At 35.5% G+C, this 26255-nt stretch overlaps 1 protein-coding gene across 1 annotated transcript in view; it reads left to right on the top strand.

Moving 5' to 3' along the window:
• The window catches only part of unc79 (UNC-79 domain-containing protein), a 1082710-nt gene that overhangs the window by 780431 nt on the left and 276024 nt on the right, over positions 1–26255 (top strand). Inside the window, exons 39-40 of the mRNA XM_090389680.1 lie at positions 5149–5187; positions 16538–16653. Coding sequence (XP_090245806.1) covers positions 5149–5187; positions 16538–16653 — 155 coding nt within the window. The remainder of the gene's footprint in view (positions 1–5148; positions 5188–16537; positions 16654–26255) is intronic.

The following is a 26255-nucleotide window of genomic DNA, read 5'->3' as shown; positions in this document are numbered from 1 at the left end:
TTTTTTTTTTTTTTGTTTTAAAATTTAAAACAGTAAAAATGATAAGCAATTAATAACAAAGAACATAGTGCACACAAGTTGCAACACGATACGCACAAGTGAGATACGGGGTAATGAGTTTCTGAATAATTATTTATGTTTTTATTTGACTGAATATTTCATGGAAGGGAAAAAACACATTTCACCATAATAATGTGAAAACCCACAGAATTCAAGCTATCGGTACAATAGCAAATACAAGAAGATCGAGTTTACTATCCGTTTATAATTGATTACACTAACAGAAAAGCCCAATAAACCAGAAAATGCAAATTGTTTTTATTGTTTTATGGTAGTGACCTCCAGAAATGTGCTTTAGAAAAATATTATGAAGGTGATAACAACTAATGAGTCAACAGTGGGAATTCACAAAAAGGAATGGAAACGTTGAAAATTACATCTAACATAACTGCAGAGTTACCCAGCACAAAAGCTCAAAAGTACAGTGTTTTGCGAGATTTCCCGCAATTCTCAAAACGTGTTAGAACAAAACCATATTATAAGTACTGTGTTATGTGAGGATTGCCAAAATTCTCAAACCATGTTGTAGAAGTACCGTGTTATTCGGGGTTTGCCTGTACAGGAATTTTGCTAGCAGGGATAAGGAAGTGATTGTCCCCTTACATAAAGCAATGGTCAGGCCATGCATCAAATACTGCATACAGGTCTGGAGGCCTTGTTTTAGGAAAGGATAGAGAGTTGCTAGAACGAGTACAGAGAAGGATAACAAGATTGGTGAGAGGAACGAAGGGGTCCTCTTACCAAGAAAGGTTTAAGTTCTGCAAATTGCAGCATCTGGAGGCTAGGCACTTGCGAGTGATATGAGTTGGGATTTATAAGGTCTTGAATGGGTTGAGCAGGCTCAATGCTGATGGGATTCTTCATCTTGCTCAGATTACGAACCTGGTGAGGCATAAGTTCAAATTGAGGAAAAATGGTTGTAGAATAGATGTGCAGAAATTTGCCCTTAGCCAGCAGGTAGTTGATTGCTGGAACAAACTTCCATCTGTTGTGGAAGTTGACAGCTTAAATAAATTCAAGGAGGAACTAGACAAACTTTTAGAGTGAATGGATGGGTGAAATGGGATTGGTTTTTTTTTTTTTTTTGGTGATGCTGCATAAGCTTGCTTTCTTGAATCATATGCCTCTACTCATGTTAATGCCAAGGCTATGTGGATGGCCCCAGCCAATTTCTCATTAACCTAATGCTCAGTGGTGAGCAGTGAATATTTTAACAATGGGCTCGCATTTCTACTGAGTAAATTTGATCGGTCCCGGAAGTGATATCATCCGTGGCTTCGACCAGAGGCACTTCCTACACTCGCACTACTAGTAGTGTGATCAGAGAAAGCTTGCTTTCTTGCATCATATGCTTCTACTCATGTTAATGCTAAGGCTATGTGGTTGGTCCCAGCCAATTTCTCATTAACCTAATGCTCTGTGGTGAGCTGTGAATATTTTAACAATGGGCTCGCAGTTTTTCCAAATTTCTACCGAGTAAATTTGATCGGTCCCGGAAGTGACATCATCCGTGGCTTCAACCAGAGGCACTTCCCACGCTCGCACTACTAGTAGTGTGATCAGAGTGCGTGGCGCATTTTTCGTGACCAGTATGATAACTCGAGTCAGGAGCAGATTTAGGGGGGTAGACAGATGCAGCTTATTACCCTTAATACCCTTATTGCCCTTAACTATGCGTATAAGTGAATGTGTGAAACGTTCCTAGGTCTATCTAAAAAAAAAAACAAAAAAACTTAAAAACCTGGTCGTCATGCCTCACCTTACGATGATAACTGGATACGACAGTGTCTGGAGTTCTAACTTTTTAGAATTTTTGAATAGTATGATGTCACAATCATGTTTTCTGAATCATACTACTGCAGTAAGTATGATTGCAACAATACAAATATTTGTCAACAATTTCTTTTTTCGTCTCACATTTTCATTACATTCCATTGTTAGTTGCCCCTGAGAGCTGCATTTGTGGTTTCAACTACAAGATCGGTACATGAATCGGTGCTGTTTTACAGAGACATTTAGATATGTTGCAATCGCAAGTATACATCTCTTACTGTAGTTATCATAAATCCATTGTATCTTGTCTTCCAGAAATTATGAAAATCTGTGAATGATCAATAAAATAATTACAATAAAAAAGCTCTTTTATTTCGTAATCAATATATACAAATTAAAATACCTAAAAGAAACGCGAAGGATGTTTTGCATAAACCATCTACTGTGCGTGCTCGGCACACGTGCAACTTTTTTATTCGTCTTTTTTTTTAACAACTAGGGAAATAAAATGGATACATTTTTTTATGGTAAAATTTTAATATTGCGAATAAAAAATAACATGAAATATTTCCCTTATCACAAATAACATAAATACTATTACAAAACATTCCATAATATAAAAACAAATAGTACATAAAAAACAAACTTTCTAGAAAAAGTACGCAAAAAATTACAGATTACATGAAAAAAAAAATTATTTCACAAATATTCAAGAAAAATTTATTCTAAAAATTGCCATATACAATTTACTTCTTTATTAATATTTGTTGTCGATTTTCTGCTTTGCTCAATAGCTGAGTGATGATTACAGAGGAATGATTTGACATAACAATCCGGATGAAATTGAAGCAATGGTTTTCCAACCGACCGGGCTAGCCGGGTGGGTAAAGTGCCTGCCTGGCAACCCAAAGGTCGCAGGTTCGAATCCCGCCCGGGGCTTGGATATCATGATGGTACTGCACTATCCGGTTGGATCTCACAGCCACAATACACGAAGGAAGCAGGAAAATAAACTGGTTCCTTCGTGTATTGCACATCATACAATAAAAAAAAATTTTAAAAATGGTTTTCCATTTAGATGGTCTTCATAATCTGCAACATGTTTAATTGTCACAATATTATTCATTGCACTGAGAGCTCACTCAGCTTCAGCACTGCTAATCGCAATGGTTTCAAAGATATTTTCTGGCTTTCTTAATTGAAAAGGTAATTTCACTCGATTTTAAAAATAAACTTGTCTTTGACAAAATCTCTAAAATCATTAATTTTTATTTCATATTTTATCAGAAAACAAATTTCTTATTCGGTTTTCGCCGTCTTGCCACCGAGATGAAATTTCTTTCAATGGTATCTTTATTTTCTTTATTTAATTTAAAATCACCCTGTTGCATTAATAACTTATCCTTTAAGGATAAAACAATGCATTTAACAACTTGTCACAAAGTAATTTTGTGACAATTCTGTAATAATTTTGTAATAATTTTACTGTTCTTACTTTCGATTTTGATTCCTTCAAATTCTTTCCACTTCAACATGCTCTCAATTTTAGCTTCATTATTTCCTTCAGAATTTTTAAAATATCAATAGCATTCATAGTTTGAATAATTAATTTGTATACTTTTACCATTGTGATTCTGTAAAGCTTCTGAAAGGTAAGAGTGCTCCTGCAGGATGTCAATCATTAGTGCTAAATGGTTAATAAATTCCAAATTTAAAAGTCGACTTAATAATCCGGAATATTTAACTTCTGCTTCAAAATGTTTGCACAAAGCGGGATGATTCCTCCAACCCACAATTGCCGTCTGCAAGCTGCTCTTTATGGCCCAAACACACGACCTGTCTCTATAGTTTCCACATCAAGTTCTTTAGCAATCATCCTTAATTCAGGCTAGTTTTTTGGAGATTGGTGATACAGTTTTGTTTTGTTTTGTTTTTTAATTATTGCCTGTATGCCATTATATTTTCGAACATTTTCGACACAGTGAAAAGCTAGACAAATTTTCAAAATCTGCCAACATTTTATCTTCGTAAAGTTTAAATAATATCTTAGTTGCCTCAATCCCCCCCTGCTATATGTTGCTACTCTCACTAGTTCTTTGAATACAGTGCAAAATAAGGCACCCCCGAAGCCAGGTGGGCAGGAGCAGCTGTGTGTAGCACACGCTTCTTGATTAGACCAGGGTTCAAGCCCATGATCCACCAAATACGGAGGATGCGGAAATGTCATGGAATGACCACCGCATCTCCCCGGAGCAATATGGCCTTAGTTGCTAATGCTCCTAAAAACCAAATAACAAACGAACAGTGCAAAATGTCGGAATCACACAGATATTCAGCTACTGTGACCATGGATAGGAGAAATTTACTGGAAGGCATAGATCACTCACTTCTCCGAAAAACATATGCCCGTTTGTCGGAGTAAAGGGGAACAACAACACACGTTGACAAAGGCTATAATCCATGTCGAGAATCTTCTTAATCCTCTGACTGGCTATGGAAAGCATATTGACTAGCACAACTTCTTCTGTATGCATAGGTTTTAGGGACACCACTAACATTCTGAAACGGTAATCCCTTTCACCCTTAATTCTCACTTTATAATTGCCTAAAGGCCAGAGGTGAGAACAATGCATACAAAGTTATCTCTCCTAATCCATTTGTTACATGGAAATTTTCTTTGTTCAATGGAAACTATTTTAAATGTAATTAAACCAAGGGGAATAAAAAAAAATTCGCTATAAAGAAGTTCGTTAAACAGAGGTCCGACTGTAATTAAATCATAAATGAAGCAATTTTAAAATACATAACCAATCGATTGCGCCATTAAAATGCTGGGAATGGGGCCCCGCCCGCCACACTGTAGTTTCGGCTCTAGCTACTCAATAATTGCATTCAGGATTTTGTTTGTAAAATAAATGATCGTCTCAACAATGGACTCTCGCGAGCCCACTATAGCTTACCACTTCTAATGCTATTTTATGAACAATCGATATAACTCCCTTCATATATAAATATCATTTTCTCATTCCCCTGGGAGGATCATTATATAGAGCTTCAACTGTAATAAATCATTATTTTTTATTTAAATTTTTATTTTTAACTTTTTCTTTTGGCTGGTACTGTATAAACTTTGCTTCTTTGCATTATGTTATGAATACAAGTGTTCTAATACTAAATATTATCTTGTTATTATTAAAAAGTAATTTATAATTAAAAACTTATAAATTGACTATGAAAAGTTGTAAACATAAAATTAACCTATATATAATTAAAATCCTTTATAAGATTTTCACTCTAATTTTTATATAATTTCAGGATTGCATCTACCCCATCTTATCCATGGCAGTGCGAAAGGTATTTTTAATACTAAAAAATGTTATACCATGTATAACATTAATATTTTGATTTACAGTCATTCCTTTGATTTATTAGTTATACAGGGTGTCCGGGCTAGAGGTATCCAAAATTAAAGGCTTATAATGTAAGAACCACTCATTATATTTTTTCAAACAAAAACACAGTTGATAGGAAATCTCTCCAAGATTTGTTTCGTCACGCTGTCAAGGTCACTACTGCAGGCGCATCACCAATAGTTGCACATGCACAAAAACAGCATAAGAATGGCTATTGCCTCAGTCCTCAGGTTAGGAGTGCACAAAAATGGTGTCATCGGTCCATTTTTTTCATAGAGCCCACAGTGATGTGACACACTTACCTTGACATGCTGCAGATCTTTGCTGTTCGACAAATCCCCCCACGTTTCAGGTTTCAGCAAGATGGTGCTCCACCACACTTCCATCGAGATGTTACCACGTTTTTGAACAACACTTTTCCTGTAATTTTGATTGGAAGAGGAGACCCAACTTCCTAGCCACCTAGATCTTCGGATATGACTCCATTGAACTTTTTTTTTGCATGGGGCTTTATTAAAGACTGTGTACCAGAGAAAAGGTTGGGATTTGGACAATTTGAAACAGCGTATCATTGAAGCATTTGTTCTAATAATGCCTCGGATGCTGGAAAACACTTGGCAAGAGCTTGAGCATCATTTTGACATCTTTCAAGCTACAAAAGGTGCTCACGTTGAACTTTACTAACCTTCATAAAAACTTGGTGAGTTACTCTGTATAATAACAAAAAAATTATTTTAATACACCTTATAGATGCTGAGATATATGAGTGTATTTTTGGATACCTCTACCCCAGACACCCTGTATATTATGATTTGAGAATACATCTCTGAATGCTCATCTGTTTTATTTTATATTTTATATTTATTGCTTTATTCATAATTTTATATTTTTTTGCATGTGAATTTGTTGATTTTATTTTTTATATATTTTTTACTACTAAAATCTATTTCTATTTCTTCTACTTAGTTATGGAAAGACCTTTATTGTATACTATGATTCCTGATGCACATATTATATTTGTTTTATATTTATTTATCTAATTATTTATACTATTAATTTACAATGAAACCCAGTGATGTGTTAAAAATAATAGTGAATTGAATAAATAATAGAATTACATTAAATTTTCAATTTTTCGGAGTGGTTGAGTACTAAATTTTACCAGATAATCGAAATTCTGGATAATCTGCAAAATGGAGGAAAACTCTTAACCGTGACAAAAGCCTAAATTTATTTTCATAAGTATTATTTTTGTGTGTATAAAATTATATTACAGTATGAGAAAAATCGACATAAAATTTAATATATAGTATTGGTTTTTGAAAAAGGAAAACAATGAAATTCACCTTTTCCCTTTGTTGTTGTTGTTGTTGTTATTTGGTTTTTAGGAGCATTAGCAACTAAGGCCATATTGCTCCGGGATATGCGGTGGTCATTCCCTGACCTTTCCGCATCCTCCGTATTTGGTGGTGACGGGCTCGAACCCCGGTCTAATCAAGAAACATGTGTTACGCACTGCTGCTCCTTCCCACCTGGCTACGGAGGCGCCGATTCCCTTTGTATACCTTTTAACGGTACTATGTAAATTTTGAAGCATTACCTTGCAAGTGAAAGCAGCTTCTCCTAGTTGGTAATTCTCTACTTACTACTCCATATAGTAAGTAGAGAGTTATTTAAACTTTATACTTTTCACTTTTTCATGTTTATTGATGAGCTGAAGTTTTTGTTCAGTAGAAAGAATGCCCTTTTCTATTAAAAAAAATCAAAAAAATTTGTTTATACTCCAGCAGATTCACTACATATGAGGAGTTTACAATTAATCATTTTGACACTGTATACAATGACAATATTTAGGAGGCACACCATGAACAACAGTTGTGTATAAAAGTGTATGCTTCTGCACTGTCATGCTTGACTAGTGATGCAAATTAAAAATAAAAAAAAAATTCGGTTAAAATTCTAAAATTAAAATGTTAAAATTAATCACATGAGGATTAAAACTGAAGGCTTACTTGAAATATGGCACAATTTGCCAGGTGACAGAAAGCAAAGGTGGGGAATGAGATTTCTTAGAATACAAGAGTCTTTTCTAGAGGTACATTACAAAATGGAAATACAAAAAACCTGTAATGGATTCAATGTATATTTCTTTTTGTTGAAATTTGAACTGTTGTTGTTGTTGTGGGGTTTTCTAGTGCAAGTGCTGCTTACACCATATTGCACCTCTCAGAGTAATTGAGACTACATATGATGACTGCAAGGGAAGCATTCAGAGCAATTATGCAGCTGAATTTGAAAATTCTCTGAAAATGCTCCGAATTTTTTTCTTTTAGAAAATAAAAAATTCAGAGAGTTTTGTACCATTTCCTATGATATATAAGAGTGACAAAGGTTGTAGATCTGTAATCAGTATATGGGGTTGTGCTGGAGGGGTGTTTTGCAGCATGATCTATGTATTCATTTCCTGGCATCTCGGTGTGGCTTGGGATCCAGCAGAAGATAACTATTTGCTGATTCTCATGGAGATGTATCAGTTTATGTGCTTTAATAAAGAGTTGGTATATATTATGCTATTGTTGATTGATAGCATGAAATATTTTCTGGGGCAAGCTTTATGGCATGTAACTCAGCAATATAACTGGAACTGTATATATTGAAACTTAGACTAATTTAGACCTCTGCAGACATATAGATCCCAGTTAATCCACAACCCAGAAATTGAGAGTCTGTTGTATTTTTTATTATTTTTTATTTATTTTTTTAAATTTTTATGATTCATATAATGGATCCATTTCTTTTAAAATAGGCACTACCATGAAATCTTCAAAAAGTATACTGCTTTACCGGCGCCTCCATAGCTAGGTGGGCAGGAGAAGCAGTGCGTAGCACACGCTTCTTGATTAGACTGGGGTTCGAGCCCATAACCACCAAATACGGAGGATGCGGAAAGGTCAGGGAATGACCACCACATATCCCCGGAGCAATAGGGCCTTAGTTGCTAATGCTCCTAAAAACCAAATAACAAACAAACAACAACAAACAGCTTTACCAAAATGAAAATGCACTTAATAGTGAATTGGTCGTCCTCAGCTTTGATTCTGTTGCTGATAGTCATTTTGTTGTTACAAACCTGTAGTGATACTAGTCCATTTTTGTCAGAGATGAAGGCTTTTTTGCAGAATGTTATACACTCTTTTTCTCTATGTGCAATTCCTTAGTCATCCTGGAATTTTCCATTACTGCCTGAATGCAACATTATCAATGCAGGAAGAACCTGGTTCACATATATATTTACACCTATTTAAGTACACCTGAGAGTTGACAGTGCCCTCAAAGATTATGGAAGGACTGCAAAATCCATGTCCACAGAATGCAATCACTAGACACCTACACAGAGAATACAATGTCATCTTGATTCTTCACTTTATTTGGCTTACGTGCATTGGTAGTAAATAGTGTGAAACTGGATTTATCAGACTACATTACACATTTCCATTTCTCTTGTGACTGCTGCTACCCTTTTGACCACTGCACAAAAATCTCTAGAAAATCATTAGAATATGTCTGTTCCACTTATAGGTCTGAGACTTGTGGAGTATGGTAGAGATGTATGGACTCGTCTTTTTCTCCATGTGCAGTTGTGATTAATATGTGTTTACTTTCCAACCAGAATTGAAGGTGTCTGAAATTTTACAGAACATTGCTATTCAATTTTTGCTTAAATCACAGGAAAGAAGTTAGCAGAACCAAACATGGAGTACCTTCTTAATTTACTTTACTTTATTTCTCTTTCTTTGGCAGCATTGTAGGTTTGTTAGCAGTGAACTCTTAAGCTTTCCTCTGTTTTTCAGTTACTGCATTAGGGCCTCCGTGATGTGATATTATTGCTTCATTTGAGTGAAGTCTGTCATTGTCAGTCACAGTAACTTCCATTACATTCAAAATGCAGTAATATTTGCAGCTGTTGTATCCAGGGCCCTCTGAAGAGATTAGATACAATGGTTGTCTATTATTTGTTCCTTGCTTTGGTTCTTCTATACCTATTTTTCTTTTGAGGTTGGGTTATTATAACATATTTGTGATATTTCACAGCTTTTTGACCTTGACGTCAGCTGGTGATGATATTTATTTATTAATAATACCTTTGACCTAATAATACGCTTAATAACTTTGGCCATATTTGCTTTACATTTAATATATTCAAAACTTTTTTAGATACATATTCCTTCCACTCTCCATCCAAATTAAGAGGGAGCTAAAGGATTTTGAAAAATTAGCATTAGCATTAGTTGAGGCATATGATACAAGAAACGAAGCTTATACAGCATCAGCCAAAAAAAAAACTCTTCCCATTTCACCCATTTGGTCACTCCAAATGTTTGTTTAGTTCAGCCTTAAATTTATTTAAGCTATTAGCTATTAACTTCCACAACAACAGATGGAAGTTTGTTCCAGCAATCAACTACCCCCTGACTAAAGGCAAACTTCCACACATTTATTCGGCAACTGTCTTTCCTCATTTCGAATCTATGCCCCCCTCAGGTTCTTAATCTGAGCAAGTGGAACTATCCCATCAGCATTGGGCCTGCTCAAACCATTCAAGGCATTATATACATCAATCAGATCAACTCACAGGTGTCTAGTCTCCAGATGCCGCAACTTTCAGAACTTAAGCCTCCCTTGGTAAGAGTACTCCTTTGTTCCTCTCACCAATCTTGTTGCCCTTCTCTGTACTCGTTCTAGCAACTCTACATCCTTCCTAAAATGAGAACTCCAGACCTGTACACAGTACAGTACTCAATGTGTAGCCTGACCATTGCCTTATACAAAGGGATAATTACCTCCTTGTCTCTGCTAGCAAAATTCCTATATATCATTGATAAAACTTCATGACCTGCTCTGGCAGCCCATCTGCACTACTCAGAGAACTTCATATCTGACTTCACGATTACCTCCAGGTCTTATTCATTCTCCACTTCCCTGAGTGTTGTACCACACAGTTGGTACGTTTCTCTTGAGTTACTGCTACCCATATGCAGTATTTTGCATTTTTCAATGTTAAACTTGCCACTTCTCAGTCCATCTGCCTAAGTTTTCTAGATCCTGTTCCAATAGCATACTGTCTTTACTGTTATTAACAACCCTGCCAACCTTTGTATTGCCTGCAAACCAGGGGCTCACATCTGTTGAGTATGAGCTTGGCACACCCAGGGTCCTGAGCTGGATATCATTCTTCTCTTTGTTGGTGATTCCTTTCTACATCTCTCTCTCTCTCTCTCTCTCTCTCTCTCTCTCTCTCTCTCTCTCTCTCTCTCTCTCTCTCTCTCTCTCTCTCTGGGAGAGATGTACCTTCATCGATATATTCACTGATATACCTTCATCGATATATCATTGATAAATACACAAAACAACAATGGGCCCAGCACTGAAACCTTGAGGACTCCACTAAAAACATTAGTCCACATACAGCAGTGTCCATTTATTACCACTCTGCCATCTCGAATTCAACCATCCCTTTATCCATTGCAGCAACTTGCGCTTAATGCCATACTGCTCCAATTTTTACAGCAGTCTTCCATGTGGAACAGTATCAAAATCTTTCCTGAAACCTAAGTATATGATATCAGAATATTTTTTGCATCTAGTTCCTTTGTGGCAACATCCTAATATCCAATCAAATTGGTCAGTCAGGAGTTCTCCTTAACAAACCCATGGTGTGTCTAAACTATTACTGCAGTCTTGTCTAGGTGATCCTGCATCACATCTTTAACCAGTGATGCCATTATTTTTCCCAGAACAAAAATTAAACTAACAGGTCTATAATTATTTGTGTCAAACTTTGAACCCCCCCCCCTTTGTGGATTCGGGATACATTTGCACATCTCCAGTCTATGAGGACCTCCCCTGAATCTAAGGATGCTCCCATAATTATGGCTAAGAGGTGCTTGCTTCCCTCGCTGCCTCCTTCAATATGACTGGATAGATTCCATCTGCCCCTGGTATCTTTTTTATGTTTAACTTCAACAGTTTTGCCTCCACTTTGCTCTCTGTTATTACAAAATCATGTAGCTCCCTGTTAGAGATTAGTAACTTCTGTGCTCCCATTCCTTACAGAATTTCTCATGTGTGAATGTAGATGCAAAATACTCATTGAGTTTGTCAGCTATCTGAGCAGGATCATCAACAGTCGAACCACCAACATAAAGTGGGCCGATCTGATTCATCCACTTCCTTCATAAGTAAAGAAGTCTTTGTTGTTTTTATTTGCATCCTTTACCAAGGATTTCTTGTAATCAGTAATTTCGCTTGCCTAACCTCCTTTGTGACTTGATTACGGACTAGTTTATATCTGCCATAGTCTTCTGTGTCACCTGATAATTTATATGCATCCCATGAATTTTTCTTCCCTGCCACGAGCCTCATTAGTTCATCTCACATCCATTTAGGTCTGGCGCCTCCGTGGGCAGGAGCAGCAGTGTGTAGCACACGCTTCTTGATTAGACCGGGGTTCGAGCCCGTGCCCATCAAATACAGAGGATACGGAAAAGTCAGGGAATGACCACCGCATATCCCCGAAGCAATATGGCCATAGTTGCTAATGCTCCTAAAAACCAAATAACAAACAAACCATTTATGTCTAAATCTTGATCAGTATTTCTTAGTTGGTATGAAAAGCCTAGTTGCTTCTAAGATTAATTCCTTGAAGGCATCCCATTTAGAATTCACTGTTTTTAACATTAGAAGATCCCACTGTATAGAGTTTAAAAACTGTCCGAGACCTTTATGAAAACAAAAACCCTTCCTTTTACCCTTGATGATAATTACATCTTTAAGTAAATCCCTCATCAGTACACTGTGATCACTGTCACCTAGTGGTTCCTTTATCTGAAATTCTTAATGCATGAATAATCACTGTTGATAATCAGAACAAGAGTATTACTCCCTCTGGTTACCCCTCAAACATGTTGCTGTAGAAAACATTCCTCCAATAAATCCACAAAATCCTGCTAGTGTGCGAGTGACCAATCCACAATTTGCAGTCAATATTTGGAAAGATAAAATCCTCCATTAAAAGACATTCTGATTTACTGGCCCATTCTATTTCTATGCTCATTAATCAGTACAGTTGTTCATTGTACTCCTCAGAGTCATTAGACCTATAACACACCTCTACTCTCATTTTCCCTTTCCCAGTGTTTATGTAATACCAGACTGACTCAACATTGTACTGTCCACTCATATCAACAGTATGCACTTCCTTAGAGTTTGTGTTTCTAAACAAACAGCCATACCCCTCCTTCTTTCCTACCCTGTCTATCCTTTCTGTACACATTGTACTCCCCAAATTCCAATTCTGCACTGCATATATCTGTGACACCATGTCTCTGATATCCCAACAATATCTGCCTTTGATATCTTGATCAGCACCTCAAATTCATCAAATTTATTTACTATACTTCTAACATTGGTGTACATGCTTCATGTATACATGCACCTGTTCTTACTCTTAGTTGCCCTAACACAGACCTTGTATTTACTTGTTCCATGATGGTTCCAGCAGCTCTTGAAATCACCAGCAACTTTCTCTCTAGGCTGCAGCTCATCACCATAGAAGCCATGTAAGTACGGCTTATACGGCTTCTATGGTGATGAGCAGCTTTTGCCTTTGCCTGCGACTACTGTTAATTTTTTATTCTGTGAATACCCCCCACGCTAACATTTTTCCAACCCACCTAACACTGCCTCGATAGCATCAAGAAATATTCCTCTGCCCTTTCTTTAGACTGTGATGCATTGGAGAATTGCCTCCTTCAGTTCTCCCCTGAGCCACAACACTTCCACTAATCTGTGCACTTTGCTGCTCTTCTCTGCTCTGGTCTGGGTCATGATTCTGTTTAAGTACAATTTAATTAATAATGAAATTTAATAAGATTAATAAATTTTACTGATTAATTGATAATACTATACTAAACTAACAGATTTCTAATACAATGCTATGTATTAGAAAGTCTAGTCGCTGTCTAGTTTTATGTTCTTACGCTATGAAGTTCAGGATATACGTTACACTATGAAGTTCAGGATATACGTTACGCTATTCCGTATCATTTAACAATGACGGCAAGTTGCAAATGGTAAAATCTACGGACACTAAGTATTAACTTTAAAAATCGCCATCTAAATTGAAAATAAACCAAGAGCTTGACAAGGACTGTAAAGCTACTCATAAAAAATAATTTATTAATATAACAATTTAGTCAATAAAATGGCTAAAAATAAATAAAAACTTAGCGTTCGCCAGAGCTATAAAATCTTGTCCAACACGTGGTTAACTTCGTACTGGAAGTTGATTTAGAAAAGTTGAGTAGATGGGCTGAGAGGTGGCAACTGAAGTTTAACATTGACAAATGTAAAGGACTGCACATGGGTTGCCGTAACCCGAAAGTAGCATACCAACTGTGCAGTACTACACTCAGGGAAGTAGAGAATGAAAAAGACCTGGGGGTAATTTTGCAGTCAGATATGAAGTTTTCTGAGCAATGCAGACAGGCTGCAAGTAGTTCATGGGGGTTGTCAATGATATACAAGAATTTCGCTAGCAGGAATAAGGAGGTGATTATCCCTTGTATAAGGCAATGATCAGGCCTTGAGTACTGCATACAGGTCTGGAGGCCTCATTTTAGGAAGGATGAAGAGCTGCTGGAACAAGTATAGAGGAGGAGGAGGGTAACATGATTGGTGAGTGGAACAAAAGGTTCTCTTACCAAGAAAGGCTTAAGTTCTTCAAACTGCAGTGTCTGGAGACTCAACACCTGCAAGGTGATCTGATTAAGGTGTATAAGGTCTTGAATAGTTTGAGCAAGCCTAATGTTGATGGGATTATAAGGTTTTCAGACTACTCACCTGAGGAGGCATAAATTCAAATTAAGGAGAGGCAGTTGTAGAATAGATGTGTGGAAAGGAAATTTACTTTTAGCCAGTGGGTGGTTGATTGCTAGAACATGCTTCCATCTGTCATTGTGGAAGTTGGCAGCTTAAATGAATTCAAAGCAGAACTAGACAAACTTTTGGAATGAATGGGTGGGTGAAATGAGAAGGGGGTTTTTTTTTTTTTTTTGGCTGATGCTGTATCAGCTTGCTTTCTTGCATCATATGCCTCTACTAATGCTAAAAGATTTGTCTATAACAATAAGGAAACTGACAGAAATGTTGAGAATATCAGTAGGAACATGCATGGTATTCTCCATTTGCATATGACCAGATACAGGCCATCCCAGGGTACCAGGAGTGCATTCCACCTTGGCTCAATTAATTATAATTGTATTATGTTCAAGGAGTGCCTCAAAACCTGTAACTTACATACACATATGAAGAAAATTTTAAATATATCATATTTTTCTGAATATGAACTTGTTACCGAACCTTTGTTGATGTGTGCATAATGCTTATCTATTCTAAAATTTACTGTATAAATTAACCCTTCAATCCTCGTGTAGAGTCCCAGTGGACTCCAGCTTTATTCACAGTACTTTTCTAGGAAATTGTGCAGGATTCATTCATTTGTTCTATTTTTGAATGGAATTTCGAGGAGGAGCTAATCCGCTTATTAAGGCAGCACAGCTCGTTCTTGCCCTGGGTCTATATAAGACAAGCTAAGTAGAATGCATATTGGCCTGTGGTGATTACCAACCATTGAGTTGCTATTTCATTATGGTTTTGCTTGTTGCATTGATTAGTTATGCATTAGTTATTCGATAATGAATATTATAGCTAAAATTTTTATTAATTAACTTTTTCATAAATTTTTGCATAAATTTATGCACCAGGAGTGCATTCCACCTTGGCTCAATTAATTATAATTGTATTATGTTCAAGGGGTGCCTCAAAATCTGTAACTTACATACACATATGAAGAAAATTTTAAATATATCATACTTTTCTAATGAATTTTTAATTTATGCTTTTTATTAGTTGTGATTATGTAAATTTTGTTGTCAATAATTATAATTGTATTTGATAATTAACAACTTTTGTTATTAATTATCATTATATGAATAAAAGTACAGCAAAATATATAAAGACTTTTGAGGGGGACACCAAATTGCGATTGGCACCCAGGTGCCACAATCCCTAGGTATGCCCCAGCATATGACACGTGTTTGTTTGGTTCCAAGATTACATTTGGTTCCAAGATTACTCACACCTGAGCAACAGCAAGTTTGCATGGAGGTTTGTGAGGAGCTGCAAGGGATGGTTACTGAAGATGGTGAAGTTCTACACAATGTGATAACAGTAGATGAAACATGGCTTCATTATTTTGATCCAGAGAGTTAGCACCAAAGTTCTGTTTGTTAGTCTAATCGTCGCCAACACTGAAAAAAGAAAAAATTGTGGCTTCTGCAGGAAAGGTTATGATCATCTCTTTTTTTTTTTTTTTTTTTTTTTTGACATTCAAGGAATGGTTTACCAGTATGTTGTGCCATATTACATGTCTGTTAAGGGACTGCACACTTTGTGGGATTGCATTCATCGCAAACTACCACATTTGCATGCAGGTGGGTGGATGCTGCATCACAAAAATGCAAGATCTCACATTGCTCATACTGTCATCAAATACTTAGCAAGCATTAATGTCAGATGGGTTCCTCATCTGCTCTACCACTCTGACTTGCACCCTGTGATCTTTTTTATTTTCACAGTTAGAGAAGGAGCTGTGAGAAAAATGTTTCCAGTTGTCAGAAGTTGTAAAGACATCAGAGACCATTCTCAAACACTTCAAAATATGGCTTCCACCACATTTTTGAAGAATGGCAGAAACACAGGAATAAGTGTATTTCATCAAATGGGAACTACTTTGAAAAGGACCATCAAAATATGGATGATTAATAAAGGTATGTTGTAAAAAAAAATTATGATAATTCTTTATCGAATAGCCCTTGTATGAACAAGAAAAATCATTCTGAATTTATGAACCACCTCTGAGTTATGCACAGTATTTTTAAATTCAGAGATTACTGTAATTGAAATTTCCCAATTAAAATTAATTTTAAAAAAACTATGATTTTTATCAGAAGAACTTGGAAGGATTACCCAGTTTTAAAATTTGAAACTTGGAAAGTGGGAAATAAATAATTTAATGATAAATAAATAATCCACACTCATTTTCATCTTTAGATAAGATAAGATAAGATATAGCTAAAAAGGCTAAAGTAATGATTTGCATAATTAACAATTAAATTAATTTTTGATTTTGTGAGTGATTCGATGTTTACTGCATGCTTATTTGTTTTTAGTAACATTCATCTTCCTGGAGGTGTAGGAAGTGTAGCAAGGCAGTTTTTACGCTGTACACTTCATCAACTTGCACCTAATGGAATTTTTGTCCAAATATTCCAGTCCCATTTCAATGGTGAGTAATTTAATTCACTATTTATATTCTGAGATGTAATAAAGTATCTCATGTATATATTTTATTTTTTATTTGATCCTTGGCATTAGCATAAATAGTGGCATACGATGCAAGAAAGCAAGCTTTATGGCATCAACTATAAAAAAAAAAAAAAAAAACCACTTCCCATTCACCTCTCCATTCATTCCAAAAGTGTGTCCAGTTCTTCCTTGAATTTATTTAAGCTATCAACTTCCATAACGACAGATGGAAGTTTGTTCCAACAATCAACCACCACTTGCTCGCTAAAGGCAAATTTCCACACATCTCTTCTGCAACTTTCTTTCCTCAATTTCAATTTATGCCCCCTCAAATGCATAATCAGAGCAAGAGGAAGAATTCCATCAGCATTGAGGTTCTCAAACCATTTAAAGCCTTAAACACCTCAATCAGATCACATCACAAGTGCCTAGTCTCCAGATGCTACAATTTGCAGAATCTTTTTGTACATAAACAAGATCACATCTCTAAAAAAAAAAAAAAAACTTTTTAGTACTGAATGGGTTACTTAGATTGGAATGAATGTCTTTATATTAAATAATAATAACAAATAAACACACACGCACACATGCACGCACATAAAATAAAAATATAAAGTGGAAGGAAAAAGAGAGAGAATATTCATGGACTAGGTCTACTGATAACCAGAGCCCAATGTCCATAATAGTAGTAGTAGTCATGGAGGCATGTGATGCAAGAAATAAGTGCATGAGCTTTTGTAACATCAGCCCAAAAAAAAAAAAAAAAAAAAAACAATTTCACACATCCATTCCTTTTAAAAGTTTGTCCACTTCCTCCTTGAATTCATTTAAGCTATCAACTTCCACATCAACAGATGAAAGTTTGTTCCAGCAATCAACCACCCACTGGCTAAAGGGAAACTTCTGAACATCTATTCTACAACTGTCTTTACTCAATTTGAATTTATGTCCCCTCAGGTTCATAATCTGAATATTACGATGAATATTAGTTTTGAAATTAGTTTAGAGAAGAAGAAGAAGAAGAAGAAGAAGAAAAAAATGTAGGGATTGAAGGGATATAAAAAGTCATAAAGAAAGCATAAAATTAGTTTAACAGCAAAAGTAATTAAAGCAGGAGAGAAATATAAAAGAGAATAGAGGAGAGAAAAAAAAAAACGATGAAATACATATTGATATAATAATAAAATATTAAGGAAAGATATATTTACATGGCTCACACCTTGGTGTTACTGATCATGGGTCAGTCACCAAAATTGCAAGAAAAAATGACAATATCAAGTCTGTGTTAAACATAAAATACATGGTGCCTCCGTAGCCAGGTGGGCAGGAGCGGCAGTGCGTAGCACACGCTTCTTGATTAGACCGGGGTTCGAGCCAGTGACCACCAAATATGGAAGATGCGGAAAGGTCAGGGAATGACCACCGCATATCCCCGGAGCAATATGGCCTTAGTTGCTAATGCTCCTAAAAACCAAATAACAAACAAACATAAAATACATGCCAAAAGAGGTTGGGTTTAAACTATATTCTGCTAAGTAATTTGAAATAAATTAAGGTATAAAGGAAGTTCAGACATCAAGGGAATTAAAGCCAGATGTAATTATAAACTATATGGTCGCTACAATGTAGCGAGCATATAGTTTATAATTGACTCTACAGAAAACACAGTATAACAGGAAGGAAACCGAACTTACTGCCACAAGAAAGTGCATAAAATTGAATTTGAAACTGAAAGCTTGTGTGTGTGTGTGTGTGTGTGTGTGTGTGTGTGTGTGTGTGTGTGTGTGTGTGTGTGTGTGTGTGTGTGTGCGTGCGTGCGTGCGTGCGCGCGCGTGCGTGTGTGTGCGCGTGTGCGCTGTATATATATAAAGCATTGGCTAGTAACATCTAGTGGCAGTAAAAAAAAAGAAAGAATTAAATTCATGATAACTCAGCATAGAAAAGAATTATACAGTGCAATCAAAGAAGTGGGGAAAGATGCTAAAAACTTTGTGAACGTGACAAAAGTTAACAGGAGGAAAATAGCATCTTGTTCATAAAACATGTTCATAAAACTTATGGCTCACAGGAAATAAGAGGAAATGCAAAAAAAAGAAGAAATCCTATAAAAATAGTGATGCTCAAATAGTTCTGTTCCTGTAGTAAAGAACCGGAACTGAGTTCAGGTCAGGCCAATGGTCACGCCACACCTTGAGTACTGTATACAGGTCTGAAGGCCTCATTTCAAGAAGGGTGTAGAGCTGCTGGAACAAGTACAGAGAAGGGCAACAAGATTAGTGAATGGAACAAAGGGTTGCTCTTACAAAGAAAGGCTTAAGTTTTGCAAATTACAGTGTCTGGAGACTAGGCACCTGCAAGGTGATCTGATAGAGGTGTATAAAGCCTTGAATCATTTGAACATGCTCAATGCCGATGGGATTCTTCCTCTTGCTCAGAATAATCACCTGAGAGGCCATAATTTCAAATTGAGGAAAGACAGATGCAGGATAGATGTGCAAAAATTTGCCTTTAGCCAGCGGGTAGTTGGTTGGTGGAACAGACTTCCATCCCTTGTTGTGGAAGTTGATAGTCTAAATAAATTTAAGAGTCAGCTGGACAGGTATTTCAAATGAACGGAGGGGTGAAATGGGAGTGGTTTTTTTTTTTGGCTGATGCTGCATAAGCTTTCTTTCTTGCATCATATGCCTCTACTAATGCTAATGCTAATGCTAAATATGATGCCAGTTCTTCAGCCACTTGATCAAGGTGTAATCCAGTGTTTTAAGAAAAATTACCAAAGAATGCTGTTAAACAAAATTGTGCTATGTCTTGAAAGCAAAATTCAATGTGAAACCAACATCTTAGAAGCAGTTTCAGCATGGGATGAAGTTGATGAAAAAGTGATCACCAACTGCTTCAAACATGTTGAATTTACCTCTTTGAATGATATAACGTGTGAAGTTTTGCATGCTTCTTCCTCTATTAATTGTGAAGAACAGTCCAATAATAGGGGAAGAAATATTTCAGCATATGTGTCATCGCCTAGACTTACAGGAAAACTTAAGCTTCAAAGGTTACTCATAAATGGATGTGGACAATGAATGTTTCAGGATATGCACGAATGAAGAGGAACTTATTGCAGGCATAATGGAATCTTCTGAAATTTGTAGTGATGAAGATGAGGATCTACTGTGATTAAACAAGAAGTTTCAATGAAAGATGCTCATCAAGGATTAGCTTGTACATCGATTTTTTTCAAGCGCATCCTAACTATGAAAGTGAAATAACTGCTATTGCACACCTACATAATTCTCTTTTAAAACATGCTCTACCATTAAAACATAATTTTGACAGATTATTTTAAAGTATGAAACAATTCTGTTGTTAGGTCTTGATAGGTATGTAGCCTATGTAGTGAAATTTACAATTTAACTTCAGAAGCTCCTTACTGCACTCTGCAATCAATACATACAAAATTTACAATTATAATTTTCTTATTTAATACTGTAATACATATTATAAATAAGATTATACTATATTGTATTAGTAGAATTGCATTAAATGTTCAAGCGTTTACTTTTTTTTTTTTTTGTTCAACAATCAATATAATGTTCTTCTGATATAACAACCGTTTTCTCACTCCCATGCGGGGGTCATTATATAGAACTTCGACTCTAAAAAAAAAAAAACTTGATTTCAATTCATGACTATTTAAATTTTAAGAAATGGCTGTGGTGTTTTCAATGGTAAAAAATAACAAAAAATAAAATGAATAAGCAGACAAGTACTTAGTAAAATTTCTTACTAAGTACTTCTTACATTTAATTAAAATGGATAAGGAGTTTTAAGCATTCAAAAATGCTAAAATAATATTAATCAAAATAATCAAAATATACTTAGTAAAATGGTTTTCTTACTAGGTATGTATCTACTTTTTTGTATGTTTATTATTTTAATTTTTTTTTAATGGTTAAAAACTACTTATCTATTTTTGTGTTTATAATCAAACAACCATAGCTCTTTAACTCTTCAGAATCAGACTTCTTTTTCTTTCTTTCTTTCTTTTTTATTCTTATCCAAGAATACAACTCAGATTTTTTTTTTCACATTTCAAATATATATATATATTTGAAATGTGATGAAATGAGAAATTTCATTTCTCATTTGAAATGAGAAATTTGAAATGTGAAATGTGAAATATATTCCCTTGTATAAGGCAATGGTTAGGCCACATCTTGAGTACTGTATACAGGTCTGGAGGCCTCATTTCAAGAAGGATGTAGAGCTGCTGGAACGGGTACAGAGAAGGGCAACAAGATTAGTGAATGGAACAAAGGGTTGCTCTTACGAAGAAAGGCTTAAGTTTTGCAAATTGCAGAGTCTGGAGACTAGGCACAGGCGAGGTGATCTGATAGAGGTGTATAAGGCTTTGAATGGTTTGAGCATGCTCAATGCCAATGGGATTCTTCATCTTGCTCAGAATAATCACCTCAGAGGGCATAAATTCAAATTGAGGAAGGACGGATGTCGGATAGATGTGCGGAAATTTGCCTTTGGCCAGCGGGTGGTTGGTTGGTGGAACCGACTTCCATCATTTGTTGTTGAAGTTGATAGCCTAAACAAATTTAAAGCTCAACTGGACAGGTATTTTGAACGAACGGAGGGGTGAAATGGGAGTGGTGTGTGTTTTTTTTTTTTTTTTTTGGCTGATGCTGAATAAGCTTGCTTTCTTCTTGCATCATATGCCTCTACTAATGCTAATGCTAATGCTAATATATATATACTTATAAACACATTATACTTATAAACATATAAACACATTATACTTATAAACACATTATTATCGATATTAAAATTATATCTAGCATATTAAAAAAATAACATATAATGTAAGCAGTATGACAGAATAACATAATAAAGGCGGAAAAATAACATAATAAAAAAGCATAAAAGTTCCTACTATCATACCTAGGCAGAATTGCTGACATGTATAATATTCCTGAAAATCTACTGCATTTGTTCATCTAAATGCCTAGTATATGTTTTGTATGATTTATTTTGGATGGGGGATGAATAATTTATTATTATTATTTCTTTATTGTGAAAAAAATAATATATTGGAATTTTTGCAAAATCTATAAAATTCCAAGATCTATCAAAGGATTAGGTTCCAAGGCTGCCATATTTGGGATTTTGATGTAGCTGCCAGAGAAAAAAGTCCTCAGTAGGTTCATTGGATATTTCATAGTGCTTTTCAATTTATTTTACAAATTTAATATAACCTGAGACCTTTTTCCTTCATTTTTACTTAGGAAACGCTTGTTACTTGCAAAATTCAGTATTGGTTGTCATTTAATTATTACTTGCAGACTGAATTAATCAATTCAGCATCTACAATTAATATTGAATTTTGTACACATTTATTGTTCCCTGAATAACTGGAAAAGAAGACAGGTTTATTAGAAAATTATTAGCTTTTCAATATGTTTCACACACACACACTTTGATTGCTCATAATCTAGTAGAATAGGCAATGGATTAGTAATCAGCATTCATTAAAAAAATTTCAACATTATTTTGAAATTTATAACAGTGTTGTTTTAAAACTATTCAAGAAATGAGTGATTGCAAACACTTCATACATCACTAGCATTATTTTAATAAATTAGCATCATGTTACCAATCCTATATAAAGGTGGCGCCTCCGTAGCCAGGTGGGAAGGAGCAGCAGTGCGTAGCACACGCTTCTTGATTAGACAGGGGTTCGAGCCCATCACCACCAAATACGGAGGATGCGGAAAGGTCAGGGAATGACCACCGCATATCCCGGAGCAATATAGCCTTAGTTGCTAATGCTCCTAAAAACCAAATAACAAACAAACCTATATAAAGTCCATATTCAGATGCACAGTGCACAAGGACCTGGTATTAAAGTGTAACGTGATATTACTCACAAAAAAAAAAATCCCATTTAAGGACATTATTAAAAATTTGTTTTTCCTGTGCTGATTACCCTTTGATTCTCATTTACATTTAATATAAAAATAAATAGTGTTTTCTTTGTACTTAAAATTTTGTTGTAAAAGAAGTCATTTTCAACATAGCCAAAAATTCTCCTTTTTCATAAGCTAAATGGTTGAGTCATCTGATTAAAATGAACAAGAATAAATATTTCACTTGTAATTTTTTGTTCCTGGTGAAAAAAGGAAATGTGATGATATTTAAATAGATGTAGAATAATTAAGCTGTGTGCAACACTGCTACAATCAGTAAAAAGTGCAAGAATACCTTGGGTTTTTTTATGTTTTTACAGCCAGCAGAGCTTAAACTGTACAGAAAAAATACTATTGTTTTTGTATCTCAGGCAGAAAAAACTTCACTTTATATATATGTAGAGGAATTCGGACTCAGTTAATTGGGAATTGCATTACTTTGAAATCATCAGAATGCTAATCTACCATTGATTTAAAAGATGAAATACTGCTATGATAGATTTATTTGTATCTAAAATATTTTGTATTTTAGTATTTTAGATACCATAATATAAATTATTACTGGTATCTAAATAAAATATCTAATTTTTTAAATAAGCTCTTCAGTGATGTTATTTGTTTGAAAATGCAACAATATCTGGTATTGTGAGTTCTAAGATCATTGTGATATTTGATGCAGTTTAAAATATATTGGTTGAAAAAAAATAATTGTACAGAATACTTCAAGTACGTTTACTATATTATATATTATGTAACTTGTCATTTTGGTGATTTGCTTGTTTATTGTACTATTTTCAAAAAAATTCCAACACCAAAAGGTAAGTCTGGCATTCATTTAAAAGACAGCCTACACTGACAATTAGTGATAGTATTAGTAGTGGCAATTGATGCAAGAAAGCAAGCTTACACACCATCAGCCAAAAAAAGAACTTGCCCATTTCACCTATCCATCCCCTTCAATAGTTTGTTATTTGTATTTATTCACACTATCCACTTCCACATCAACAGATGAAAGTTTGTTCCAGCAATCAACCACCTACTGGCTAAAGGGAAACTTCTGAACATCTGTTCTTCAACCATCCTTCTTCAATTTGAATTTATGCCCACCCCCATGGATAGTCTGAGCAAGAGGAAGAATCCCATCAACATTGAGCTTGCCAATTCCATCCAAAGCCTTAAACACCTTGATCAAATCACCTTGCAGATGATGAGTTTCCAAAAGCTATAATTTGCAGAACCGAAGCCTTTCTTTCTAAGAGCTCCCCTCACCAGTCTAGTTGCCCTTCTCTGTACATGTTCCAGCAGCTCTACATTGTTCCTCAAATGAGGCCTCCAGACCTTTATACAGTACTCAAAATGTGGCCTGACCACTGTGTTGTACAATGAGATCATCACCTGCTTATACCTGCTAGCAAATTCCAGTATATCATTGACAAAAGCCCATAAGCTGTCCTGTAGGCCCATCTGCACTGCTCAGAGAACTTCATATTTGTCTGCTCAGCTACCCCAAGTCTTTTTCATTTTTGACTACCTTATGTGTAGTACCACACAGTATACATTACTTTGGGATTACTGCTACTCATATTCAGTACTTTGTATTTATCAATGTGAAATTTCAATTGCCATTTCTCAGTCCATATGCCTAATTTTTCTAGATCTTGTTGCAGTAGCATACTACCATTACTATCATTAGCCAACCTTAGTATCTCTGAAAACGTAAAGAACATTAAACCTGATATGCCTCCATCAGTATCGTTAATAAATACAGAAAACAACAATGGACCCGGCACCTAATCCTGAGGGATTCCACAACTCCAGGGGCTCACATCTGGTGAGTATGGGCTTGGCACAGCCAGGGTCCTGAGCTGGACATCATCATTCTTCTCTTTCTTGTTGATTCCTTTCTACTTCTGACTCTCTCTCTCAGGGTAGCTCAGGAATTTTTTTTGGCTGGTGCAGCATAAGCCTCAGACTTCCTTGCACCATATGGCTAATAATAATAATAACATTAGTCCTTGAAAAGAAGTGTCCATTAATAACCACTCTCTCACTCAACCATCCCTTTATCCATAGCCCCAATTTTCCCTTAATGCCACAGTGCTCCAATTTGCACAGCAGTCTTTTATGTGCAACAGTATCAAAAGCCTTCCTGAAATCCCAGTATATGATATCAAAATTATTTTTTGCTTGTTCTTCTGTGACATCATCGTACTAATCAATAAGATGATCAGACAAGATTTTCCCTTAACAAACCCATGCTGTAACTGAAGTATAACTATACTTGTGTGTGTGTGTGTGTGTGTGTGTGTGTGTGTGTGTGTGTGTGTGTGTGTGTGTGTGTGTGTGTGTGTGTGTGTGTGTGTGTGTGTGTGTGTGTTGCTCACCTCCTTTGTTGCTTCCCATAATATAACTGGATAGATCCCATCCACCGCAGGTGCCTTTCTTATGTTTAACTTCAACAATTTCTCTTCCATTTTCCCTCTCAGTTATTACAAAATCATTTAGCTCCCTCCCTTTTAGAGTTTGATAAACTACCGGCATCTGCTTCCCTAAAAAATTCCTCATGTGTGAATATAGATGCAAAATACTTATTCAGTTTTCAACCAACTGAGCAGGATCATCAACAGTTGAACCATCGATATCAAGTAGACCAATGTGATTCATCCCTTTCCTTCCTGTGTTTACACAAGTAGTTTGTTTGCATAAGTAGTAAGTCTGCTGTTTCTTTGCATTCTTTGCCAAAGATTTCTCATAATCTGTCAGTTTGCCTAACCTTCTTTGTGACTTTATTATAGACTAGTTTATATCTGCCACAGGTTTCTGTATCACCTGATGATTTATATGTATCCCATGCATTTTTCTTCTCTGTCATGAGTATCATTAGTTCATCTGACATCCATTTTGGTCGAAGTCTTGAACAGTATTTCTTAGTTGGTATCAAAATCTTAGTAGCTTCTATGATTGTTCCTTTGAATGCTTCTCATTTAGAATGTGCTGGTTGTAACATCATTAGTTGTTCCCACTGTATAGAATTTAAAAACTGTCTGAGACCACTGTAATAGTCACCCTTACGAAAGCAAAAAACCTTTACCTATATGGTAGTTAAATATTTAAGTAAATACCACATAAGTACATTATGATCACTGCCACCTAGTGGTTCTTTTATCTTCAAATACTTAATGCAAGATTAATCACTACTAATTATCAGATGAAAAGTATTATTCTCTTTTGTTGCCTCTTCTAACTTGCTGCCATAGAAAACAGTCATCCAATAAATCCACAAAAGTCTTGCTAGTCTGTGAGTGACCAACCCACAAGTTCCAGTCAATAAAGAAAGTTAAAATCCCATGTTATAAGACATTGTGATATACTAGCCCACTCTATTTCTCTATACAGTTGTTCATCATACAAATGATTGTACAGATAATTATGAAATACACTGGTATTCAAAGAAAGTGCATCACTCCTTAAAATTGTGATTGTTGTCCAAATAACGTAAGTATATTGCAATATTTCTTACAGATTGCATCAGATAAGATTGACATGCATAGGTGATGACGTAATATTGCATCAGCTGTTACTTTCAGCTATATAAACATGCTCTGCAAGA

Source organism: Mastigoproctus giganteus, chromosome 2 (genome assembly GCF_048544385.1).
Source record: "Mastigoproctus giganteus isolate SK-2022 chromosome 2, ASM4854438v1, whole genome shotgun sequence".
In the NCBI taxonomy this organism is placed as follows: domain Eukaryota; kingdom Metazoa; phylum Arthropoda; class Arachnida; order Uropygi; family Thelyphonidae; genus Mastigoproctus; species Mastigoproctus giganteus.
Note: the sequence above shows the minus strand (reverse complement) of the source record. Positions and strands in the feature narration are given on the sequence as shown.